This window comes from Pteropus vampyrus, unplaced genomic scaffold (assembly GCF_000151845.1).
Source record: "Pteropus vampyrus isolate Shadow unplaced genomic scaffold, Pvam_2.0 Scaffold261, whole genome shotgun sequence".
In the NCBI taxonomy this organism is placed as follows: domain Eukaryota; kingdom Metazoa; phylum Chordata; class Mammalia; order Chiroptera; family Pteropodidae; genus Pteropus; species Pteropus vampyrus.
Window position 1 is genome coordinate 2,095,555 of NW_011889042.1, and position 11,826 is coordinate 2,107,380.

An 11,826-nucleotide genomic window follows, 5' to 3' on the forward strand; every position below is an offset into this window, starting at 1 on the left:
TTATCACGGGTGTGTGTGGGGGGGAATGTAGAAAAAGAAAAAGTATCAGAAATCATTGGCCTTACTGTTTCACTGTAAAGAGAAAACTGATGTCCGGAGAGATAGCAGTTTGCTCAAGACTATACAACTAGTGGCTGATGTTATAATAAGGTTACCAATTTTAATTCAGTTCAAGAGCTCAGAGAAGATAATATTGATCTTCTGACCAACAAAAGATTTGGAAAAAAAAAAAAATCATCTTGCTTTTTATAGGAGAGTATTAAGTAAATTCTCACTTAAAAACTCTCCTTTGACATGTATCAGAAGTAGCAGATTTAAGATTGAGTACAGTGAAAAGAACACTGAATTCTACTCCGATTCCTTATATTGTCATTTCAACTGCATCTGTAATTGCATTGTCCCAAATCTTTAGTGCTCTAAATAGCAGATGCAGTGGACTGAGGACATATATCATTGGGACTGGAAGGCATTTATCCAAGAGTTCTGAAGGAACCCACCAATTAAATTGTGATACTATTCAAAATAAGAAATCTGCTGTAATGAACAGCTAGTGTGCTCATAGATTAGCAGACTGCCATCAGGATTCCCAGCTATGACAATGGGAATCTGATTAGAGCATGGTTTAACTCTCTGTAGAGCAATTTAAAAATATGCATTGAAATGTAAAACGTGTGTATCCCTTGATTCGTCAATCGCAGATATGAGTTTATCCTGAAAAGAAAATTTCGCAAATATTAATAAAAGATGTAAGTACCATGGTGTTCCACCATGGTTTGCAGGAGCCCTAAATTGGAAAGAACCTAGATATCAAACAGTAAAGGATAGATTATGTATATCAAAAATGATGCAACCATTAATAATAAACTCATTTACTGACAGGAAAAATGTCTATAATATATTTTTGAGTGAAAAAGGTAGATATAGAACTAGATATATTCTATGTTTGCAATTATATAAAATTGCATATCTACATATACTTGTATGATGTCTAGAAGGATATTTACTAAAATGTTGCAAGTGCTTAGCAGAGCACTAGCAGAGTAGTGGAATTTCAGGTAACTTACTCTTTTCTTTGTTTTAAAAAAAATTCTTAAACAATAACAGGTACTATGACTACATGTAGTTTTACAAAAACAACAAAGGTATGTTCAAAAACAAGAGCCATGTTTTAAGTGGGGTTATAAACTAGGTAGTCTTACATTTATACCGAGAAAAGAGCTAGGATAAAACTTGGGATAAAAATCACTGGATACTTGAGTACATACAATTTAGTAGGAAAAAGGAAGTAATCAACTGATGTAATACAATCTTTTAGGAGATTTTGGAATTAAAAGGAACCAGAGAAATAATTTACACTTTAGAAAATTTTCTTATACCTATTCAAATAGAAAATTATTTTTATTGCTCTACCTATGGGTGGGACTTACAGTTTGGAAAGGTTTGGGGGAAATATTTAAATTGTATTTAGAAGATAATCCGATCTGAGCTATCAGTTACAAATAATTATCCCTTACATTTATATAACAATTTAGAATTTGTAAAAGACTTCAATTAACACAACCTTTACATATTCGAACCACGGTTATCCTTAGAGGTAGTTGAGGGAGTTAATATCCCCATTTTACTGATCAATAGGCCAACGCTTTAGATGGGATCTAGTCTACAGTCATACCACCCTGAGCATGCCAGATTCTGTCTGATCTTGGAAGCTAAGCAGGGACAGGCCTGGTTAGTACTTGGATGGGAGATAGAAGAGATCCAATGTTTAGAGATTCAGTAAACTATTTCCTCAAGACAGCAACCCAATGAGCTGCTGTGCCAACTTAAGCTAATAAATATTATTAAGAATATTGAAAATTAAATATAAACTATTAGCTGGCCTTTGTGAAAATTATGTTACAAAAATTGCCTCATCTTAGGATAGGCAAAAAGTTGTGGGAGACAGAACAGAAAAAGGGCAATTAAATGGCCAAGGAATCTGAGAGGTTGTTTAAACTAGCAAAAACTAAACCCATTTTAGAAAAGACTACAGGAAGATACAAGAGGAGAGGTACAAACCAAGTCTATAAAACTGCTATATGCTCTGGTGCTTGCCACAGTGTTTCGCACGTACTTGGTATTGTTTACCTGATTACAAAAAATAAGACTAAAGAACTATTAGAACTATTAGAATTATGAGACTTCTTTAAAAATAAATTTAAGATAAATAATAATTATTATCAAGAATTTGTGTCCCTTGATTAAGAGCTTTATAAATACTCCTTTAATCCTCACAATCACCCCTTTGATAAGTAAGAATTATCATTACTGTTTTAGAGAAAATAATACTCAAGAATTAAGTAAATTGTCCAAGTTTCTTAAGTAGTAGAGTTAATTTTTTTTTTTTTTTGCTTTAATCTACTATAGTACTATTTTATACAGCAGAAAATATAAAACGAGAGGATATGAGAATATAAAGATTCGGTACAGTTTTACAGAGAATCAAGATTCATAGTCTTAAAGAGAACTAAGATGTTTAGGGGGTATGGTACCTAGTTTTTCTGACATTCAAAACTTACCCATTCATGTGTCTTAAGACCAGAGTCAAAATATGCAAAGAAATTGATATACAAGGGAACCTAACTTTAAGTAAATCAACATGTGAGGTCATTTTTAAAAATTAAAATAATTTACTTTACAAAAATATTCATATTAGTCCTTTAAATGGTAAGCACTACTTAAATATGGTTTACTTTAAAAAATTTTTAATTCTATACAATTTTTCTTAGACACATCAAAAGACTTAAGGCAAAGGATGTCCCATGAAGTCCCTTTGGACCTACTGATTCTTAAAAAAGAATCAATCTGAAATATCTGCTTATATCTCAATTAAAAAATTTTTGCTAAGCAAAGGATGATGCCAGTGCTGCTATAGAACAAATATAATTCCTTAAAAAAATCATCACTTTTGAAATTTGCTGAGGTAAGTTTTATAAGATTAAAGAGAAAGGCAGTAAGCAATAAAAATTGTGTAGTCCACATTTCTCTAATGCAACACCGTAAACCTACTTATGAATAAAAATCAACATGAAGTACTGCAATTGTCTCTTAAGCAGGTTATAAGTACAAGTATTGCAGTTGTCTTTTAAACGGGTTATAAATACAAATAGCATAAAAATATTGCTTTTAAAAACTCTATAGAAATTCAAATTAAGGTGGCTTCTGTAACCAAATTAAAGAAAATCACCTACTAATTTAAGCAGGAATGTAAAAGTTGTTCCATATTGAATGACATCAAAAAGTAAACAGAAAAAAAGACATAGATTTGCTCTTCTGACACCTATTTGTTGTTACAAACTACTGCCTTGGTTTCTTTGACCTACAAGTTTACACAACCTGTTATTAAAAAACATATTTAAAAAACCCAAGCAATTATTAGTACATGTCCTACAGAGCAATCCAGCTGTATTTCCCGAAAGCAGTGTACTATTTAATAAAATCAACCAAAAACCATGCTTAGTACAAAAGCAATTGTGATTTTTAAAATTGATATAAAAGGAATGAAAAAATACAAAAGGATGAAAAATAAGGATGGAATGCAAGAAGAATGTAGACTAATTTTCATTTGGCTCACATGCTCCTTTCCTAATCAAACTATAGATAAAGGTACATCTAATTAAATTAGTTACATGTTTTCCCAAACATTTTAAAAATTTTTAATAATTCTTTTTAATTTTTGTTACAGTGGATATACAATATTATATTAGTTTCTTATGTACAACAGTGATTAGACATTATAACTTACAAAGTGATCACCCTGATAAGTCTAGTACCCATATCTGACACCACAGTTATTACCATATTATTGACTATATTTCCTATGCTGTACTATACTCCCCCATGACTATTATTCTAACTGCCAATTTGTGCTTCTTAATCAAAACTTAAATAACTGCTTCAAGTTAGTAGTAAGATATATTATACAAATACTATATTTCAGACATATTGGGACTAAAGTCTCCAATTCTATTTGCCCAGCATTTCAAAATCAATGTGTCTAGGAAAATATAATCAATTACACTAAAATTTTGGTATGTTAACTTATTCTGCATTTGTCTAATTGGTGATATGTCAGTGTCATCATGTTGATGCTGGTGAAAGTTTCTGTAAGTTGATAAAATTTGCTTCACTTAACAAATTGTTTCACAGTATGAGATTTTTTAAAGATTAAGTATGTATTAACATTTTGGATTAAAAAGCTATAGTCCAGATAGCATTCATTTAAAATATGGTATCACATCAGTCTAAGAATAAAATGATAAGGGAAAAAAATAGTAAAGAAAAAAGAATCTAACCCAGGTACAGGACTGTGAGCCAAATAACACGGTTTGTTTTTTTTTCAAATTAAGTCTTCATATCATTTCTAGATAACCTACTGGATCATCATGTTTTAAAGGTAATTTCAGGAGCAGCATCTTAAGGAAAATCCCAGCTAAAATATAATTTTAGCAAAAACAGTTTGGCTCAATATGATTATGCAACATTCAGTTAAAATAGAAACATGTTTCATTATGGACAGTGAAACACAAACAAAAGAAAAGAGATATTGACCGTGTAATTTATGTCTTTTTCTAGAATAAACAATGTTTATTAGGAAGCTGTAGCCCATTTACAATAAATATCAACAATATCATGAAATAGCAGAACTGTTATTGTCCAAATACTGAACTCCTGTAACCAAAACACAATTTGGGTTCAAGAAAACACAGTATACACATACAAATAAAACACTCCATACACACCAAAAACAAAACCAGCTCAAGTTTAGGTTTGAACTGACTGGAAAACACTTATTGTGTCACTGCTTTAAGAACCCCTCGAAGCACCTTGTAACTCATTAACTGCACATTTTCCTTTGGAGGGAAACAAGGTCCTCTTTCTGTCACATATGCGTAAGGAAATCTCAAAACCCAGAGGCCATCTGGTGGGAGAGTGATTTCTTGTTTTTCTGGGTAGAATACTGGACATGGTGGTGGGCCTGGTTGAACCTGAAAAACATAGGTAATGTAATTATTTTGGTTTTTCATATAAGAGATAAATGCCTAAACAAATAATAGCTTTGCATATAATGGGTACACTCCTAACTCTAATCATATCCAGTACTGCATTATAGTCTCAAATATTTTCCTGCTTTTCTACAGATTTTTTTCCCCCCTCTTTAATCTCTGCCCCCTTCCACCCTGATCTATGGATATTGTTGTTTCCCCTAAAGGACTGGATCTCTGAAGGCGGGGCATCTCCTCTCACACGCTTGTGGGCCTGGAGCCCCCGGGGTATAGTCTGTGGCTCCACCTGGAGAGCAAACCCAGGACCTTCTATGTGTAAAGCAGACATGCTAACCACTAGCACTATGAAGCCACTCTGCTTTTCTACAGATTTTTAACCTCAAGTTCTGTCTCTGAACCAATCGATGTGAACTGATAGTGTGAACTGATTAACATACTCACAATATATTTTTCAAGAAAAAGAGTATTAGGTATAAAAAGTATTTAAAATTAAGACCTGTTTAACGAAATAATTATTTTGATATTATCCTGTATTTTCTAAAAACAATCAAAACAAGCATCAGCATTTTGTTTCTAAAAATGGAAAGGGTTGTATTTCTTACCTGAGGCATTAGTATTATTTGCAAAGGAGCATCAGGAACCACAACAAAAAGCCTCATAAGTTGAGCATAATGTGGTTTTAGCCCTCTACCCTGAGATGATGACAGAATATATAAGGGCATATCACTATTCAGGGCTTTTATAGCTGATTCCTTTGGCCCACTTCCCATTACTTTCATTATTTTGTCAGGTCCTGAGCACATAAACCTCCGACCTCGAGAGTCTTCATATTCAAAGCCCACAAATGCTCGAGCTATATCATCTCGCCGTCTTCCTCTTCCCATTACAACTGCACTTCTCTTTCCAGGAATAGCTTTATTTGGAGCAGGCCAAGAATTTGTGTCTAAGTCTCCTTCATCTTCAGCTCTAGTCCTGATGACAATGTCCCAAGGCATAAGATAGTTTGTTCCTGGAATGAAGCCCTGTTGGTCTAAACCTGTATGAAAGTTGTAAGACTTAGCAGGGCCTAGTTTAACCAAAGACCAGCTGGAGAATTTCGGTAGGAGACCTTTAGGGCAATTTGAATGCAACATGCCCGGGAGATACTCAACTGTGGATGCCTGTCGATCAACCAAGTTTGGTCTCTTCTCAGTTTTTACTTCTCCTTGACCATGAACTTCTGGATTATCTCCTCCTGCTTGTGGATCAGCTGGATAGGTACCTAAACTATCTGTGGATTGGCCTAAACTCAAAGCTAAACTTAGGCTTGTGCTCTCTCCTTGGGTTTGAGGTTCTTTTTCTTTAAGTTTATCAGCATCTGTATCTGGAGGGGCAGGAGAAGATTCATTTTTGGCAGGAGCAGGATCTGGGGTACTTGGTTCAAATACTGGGAAATTGATATGGTCCAATTTTCCACAACATTTTTCTTCCAGAAGCTATAGAGAAAGAAAAAGAAGAAAAAAAAAAAATCTTAAAATTTTCATTTAAAATAACACATTCTTCACTCTAAAAAGCAAGATCAGCAATTAATGGATAAGCAAATAAGTACATATAAAGAACTTTCCCTTGTCTACATATCACACTGCAGTCACATTTACTTTTGTAGATATTTCGATTCTGAAAAATGTATATTTTTACTCAGTTCGTAGTTTACAATAACAACAAAAGAATTAAAAAGAAGAGAAAGGAGAAAAAAAAATTCATAGCCCACCTGATAAAAGTCATAGTTAGCTGCCTTGATATCAAAGGGATCATCTCGAGGTGCTTGTTTTCTTCCACAGTTACAGGCACCTGTAGATCGAGCTCGGCTATTATGATATAGCACAGGAGGATTTCTATCAGCCTCTGGTTTTTCTCCTGGAATATATAACAGTCACTATTAATTTCACACAAACAATGCAGTCAAATTTATTTTGCATTCTACGGCATCTAACCCCAAAACTTCTCCAAACATTACTTTGGACATAAGAAAACCCAACACCAAATCTTGACTAAATATATGTAACAGAATAAACAAGTGAAAATACATAAAATATATATTTTCAATCTAAAGTTTTAGTATTTCTAAGTATATTTTATTATCATCACGGTGACCTTAGACTTCATTATATTCATTTTAGTCCAAAAAGCACTCCAAGATAAAAATGTTAATATGAAATTTCTGAAACTTTGTATTATTTAACAGTTCTCATTTACTAATCTCCTAGGGTTCATTCTTTAAATACAAGAAAATAATTAGTAGTCATAGCTGACATTTTCTTCTTACATCAGGAGAGAAAACTTAAATCTGATGCACCTAAATTTCTGTAAGGCTTTCTTTTTAAAATACCAATACATAGTGAAGAAGCGCTCTTAAAACAAGAAAAACATAGCTTAAAGTTTTTATTTCAAAATGCTGAGAAAATTTTAGCTACCTGATTTAGGTAATGAGTGAAATTTATGTACACAGTGTTGGTCAGTTAAACTCCTCTCCTCACAGAGCTGATGTCCATTGCTCCAAAACTTGTAGCAGTCCTCATGTAACTGCATGGCGTATTTGTGAAAGGCTGGACCCCGAGCATGTTGACTGTATACTCGCAGAGCCTGGGCAAGTTGATTCTTATGGACAGTCATTGTGTAATTATGAGGCAAATTTGACTGATAGGCACTATGAGCCATGGGTAAAGCTTTTTGGCACCGGTTTTCTGAGAATTTGGTGTCAATATCCAAAAATCCTTCCAAGACTTTAATACTGCTTAAGATCTTAGATGTTAGCTCCCCGGTGGGAGATCCCACGTCCTCCTCTTTCCCATCAATAGCTACTTCATACAGTTTTGAAGCTGCTGAGATCCACTTCTGATAAGTAGGAAGTTCAAAATGAGAAGGCTGCGGGTTCCTGCCCACACTGTCATCAAAACCTTTCTTGCTCAGGACTAGCTCCACATGCTGCCATAGGAATTCCCGAAGAGTGAAATCCACGAGCTGTCCTGAAGAACTGGAACTGCTGCTGTCAACGTGGAAAGAAAGTTGTTGTCGGCTGTGTTGCCTCATCACCTGGTATCGCCTGGGCCCAGAAAGGGGTGCGGGTACCAGTAAAGATTCCGGGTCTTTGACAGTACAATGACTCCTAAGTTGATCCAGCAACATGCCAACTGGGTCCTCCTCCTGACTTCCCGGAACTATGTACACAAAAGCTTGGTTGGCAGGCACAGTAAAAAGGCAGTTAATACTCTGATTAGTTAAGACGCGACTCTTCCGGAAGATTCTATAGATCTGGTCCTCCAGGGCATGCTGCAGTCTCCTTTTGGGAGAATGCTTCTTGGGCTTGTCTGGATGAGCTGGGTCCTGGTTCCGAGGGGGTTCCACTTTGAGGGCTCCATTGAGTTGAAAGAGGAAAAGGAGTCTAGGAGGGCAGGGTCGGCAATTTAGTTTCCAGTCTTTGCCAACTGGACAATCCTTAATGGCTGTTTTGAGGAGGGGCAGTACTTTCTGTCTCAGTCCATCCAGCGCTCTGAATACTCGATCATAAGTGATGTCAAAGGAACAAGTGGGATGGACCAGAAGCAGTATGTGACAGACGGAGAAAAGGTAAAGGAGACTGAGGCACTGCAGCTTCTCTTGATGCTTCCAGAACTCGTGCGCTTCTGCATGAGGTAAAGCGAGGCCACCCCCAGCTTCCCCGCTTTGAAGGGCCTGACAAGCTCGCAGAAGCTGGGAATTGTCACAGATGGAAGTGAGAAGAAGATACAGAACTTTGCTTTCCTGATTGTAATAGGCCTGCAGAAGGCTGTAGTCCTGGGAGCCTGGCTCTGTTTGGTTACCTTCCGCGGCAGCTACACCTCCCTGAACTGGATCCGTGGCCCCAGCCCCGGGGTCTCCGGCTCCACCGGCCTCCCCGACGGTGCCAGTCTCGGTCCTAATTCCAGGTTCTGGGTCCCCAGGATCTTGATGGGGAAAGAGGGGAAAGACCTGTCGGTCACACACCGTGTTCACAAGTGAGAACTTCTCGGAATTCAGTCGCAGAGCCGTCTTGCCGAATATTCCCACCACGCAGATCTCATCCTCTCGCCAAGGAGGCTCCGGTCCTCCGGCCACACTCGCTCCGCCCTCTGTAGGCGACCCCTCGGAACTTTCAGGGCTGGTCCAGGCTGAAGCTCCCATCAGAAGCTCTCGCAAGCTGACAGGGCCCGCCATGGTACACACACTTCTCTAGAGTCCTTCCGGTCCTCCCCGTAAACCCAACCGGCTTTCGTCCAGTTTTGAAATCCCTCCTCCGCTTCTTCAGTTCCTGCTTTTCTTTCACTTTAGGTTCCGCCTTCCGCACCTCCTGCCCTAGTTTTCCGTCAAGGTTTTCCTTAGTCCTACACCACAGCCGGTTTAAGATTTTCCTTAAACCCAGACTATAGAAATTGAGGTATCAAAAAGACAATTGGAAGCAGTTAGTTTGCATTTTAAGTAATATAAAAATACTGCAAAAAAAGTATCAAGTGACTTCCAAAAGTAGAAAACTAGTTCAGTTTCAGCTCCAAAACCTTGCTACACAAGGTATATTCTACGTTTGTAACAAGAGGGAGCTTGTTAGAAATGCAGAATCTCAGGCTCCAACCGAGACATACTGAAGTCAGAACATGAATTTCAATGAAATACTAGTGATTTGTCTGTTTAAAATCCCAGCTGCCCAGGGTGGTCTTGGGGGTCTGGTACCAGGTGCTGGCTCCATCTCTCAATAAGGGTGTGACCTTAAACAAGTTGCTAACTTCTCCAGGTCTCAGTTCCTTTCATGATCTAAATGGGGATTAGGGAGCGTTTGAGATCTTGCTCCCAGCCATCAGTTTGGCTCAAATAAACAATTATTATTATTATTATTATTATTTTTTAAAAAAAAGGGATTGAAAAAAATACCCTCCTTTATCTACCCCACAGGGTGCTTTTGAAGACCAAATGATGTAACTACTATGAAAGTGCTTTGTAAATTGCTGTGGAAATTGCAAGATTCTTAACACACCGAGGTTTTCCCTCATTGTTCACATGCCCAGCCCTATTCTCCATCAGTATTAACTAGGCTAGCACTCAGTAGGTGCTATGTGTGCTTGCACTCAGTATATGAATTCTAAAATGAATAAAAACGAATAAATTTAAAAATCTTAGTTTTTTGTACATTACAATTTGAGAAATACTGCTCTAGAAACATTTTCAAAGCAAGGTGAACGAATTTCCTTCTTTTGTTCTATTTCATAAAGAAATATAGTTCACTCAATCAATGGAAAAGAAAGCCAGCTCGTACGGAGTATGAACATTAGAACAATAATTTCTCAGGCTTGGAAGAATATATACCAAAATGTTTAAAACATGTTGAGATTTGTTTACTTTTTTTTCTTCTCTCTCGCTCTCTTTTTTTTTGTTGTTTCTTTTTTAACAGAATTTATTTTTTAAAGCAATTTTAGGATCATAGCAAAATTGAGCAGAAAGTACAAAGTTCCTGTGTACCCTCAGCCCCAACACAGGCACAGCACCACCCTGACTCCCTGTAGTACATTTGTTACGATCTATGAACCTGCATGAACATATTATTATCACCCCAAAATCCTAGTTTACATTAGGGTTTATTCTTGTACATTCTATGGGTTTGGATATATGGATTTAGAATAGTTTTACTGCCCTAAAAGTCCTCTGTGCTCTGCTTGTTTATTTTCTCTTCCCTCAAGCTCTGGCAACCACCAATCTTTTTACTAATTTCATGGTTTCGCCTTTTCCAAAATGCTATATAGTTGGAATTGTAAAGTATATAGCCTTTTCAGATTGGCTTCTTTCACTTAATAAGCATTTAAATTTTATCCATGTCTTTTCATGATTTGATAACTCACTTCTTTTTAGCGTTGAATAACATTTCATTATCTGGATGTACCACAATTTATTTATTCATTCACGTACTGAAGGGCATCTTGGTTGCTTCAAAGTTTTGGAAATTATACATAAAGCTACTACAAACATCTGTGTGCAAGTATTTGGGTGGACATATCTCTATTTTCTAATTTTTCTACAATAACCATTTTCTTCAATTTGTAATAATATTTAAAAATTCTTCCTTGAAGAAATGTGGAAAGTCTTCACTCAATATTTGATTTAATTGATTGGAAGTTTGAATTGTTAGATTGTTTTTTGAAATATTCTTGGCTTTAAAGAAGAATTAGATCATTTGTGTTTAATGAGTTCTCACTTGGAATGTCAAATAATGACAACAAAATAATTGAACATATTACTTACCGTGTGACTCTGTCCTTATCAACAATTATCTCATTTATGTATAATCTTACTTATATATGGAATCTAAAAAACAACTCATAGAAATAGAGAACAGATTTGGGGGATGGGTGAAGGTGATCAAAAGGTATATACTTCCAGCTATAAGATAAAAAGTTCTGAGGATGTGATGTACAGCATGGTGACTATAGTTAACAATACTGTATTGTATTTTTGAAAGGGAGTACATCTTAAAATTTCTCACCACAAGAAAAAAATTGTAACTATGAGGTGATGGATGTTAACTATATTGTGGAAATTATTTTGCAATATATTAATATATTAAGTCATTATGTTGTATGCCTTAAGCTACTACAGTGTTATATGTCAATTATATCTCAATACGACTAGGGGAAAAAAGAATTATTTCATTTATTCTCAAAGGAAGGGTAGGGCCCTAATTTGTGGTTGGTAGTGTTTTTAATATATTAAGCTATACTGGGCTTCCACTAATTCTTCTCAA

General features: G+C 36.0%; 1 protein-coding gene across 1 annotated transcript; it reads right to left on the minus strand.

Moving 5' to 3' along the window:
• Nucleotides 1-4,589: 4,589 nt before the first annotated feature.
• Nucleotides 4,590-9,305, minus strand: SMG8 (SMG8, nonsense mediated mRNA decay factor). The gene is made up of 4 exons (XM_011375060.2): nucleotides 7,499-9,305; nucleotides 6,796-6,941; nucleotides 5,648-6,520; nucleotides 4,590-5,027 (listed from the first exon to the last, which is right to left on the minus strand). The coding sequence occupies exons 1-4, from the start codon at nucleotides 9,255-9,257 to the stop codon at nucleotides 4,830-4,832; spliced, it is 2,976 nt and encodes a 991-aa protein (XP_011373362.1). The 5' UTR covers nucleotides 9,258-9,305; the 3' UTR covers nucleotides 4,590-4,829.
• Nucleotides 9,306-11,826: the final 2,521 nt, after the last annotated feature.

Excerpts from the sequence above, each read along its gene's own strand:
- SMG8 (XM_011375060.2), bottom strand. The coding sequence starts at position 9,257 with ATGGCGGGCCCTGTCAGCTTGCGAGAGCTTCTGATGGGAGCTTCAGCC. Across the intron at positions 6,521-6,795 it reads CTAACTATGACTTTTATCAG|CTTCTGGAAGAAAAATGTTG; the intron begins GTGGGCTATGAA and ends CTTTCTCTATAG. Across the intron at positions 5,028-5,647 it reads AAATAATACTAATGCCTCAG|GTTCAACCAGGCCCACCACC; the intron begins GTAAGAAATACA and ends TATGTTTTTCAG.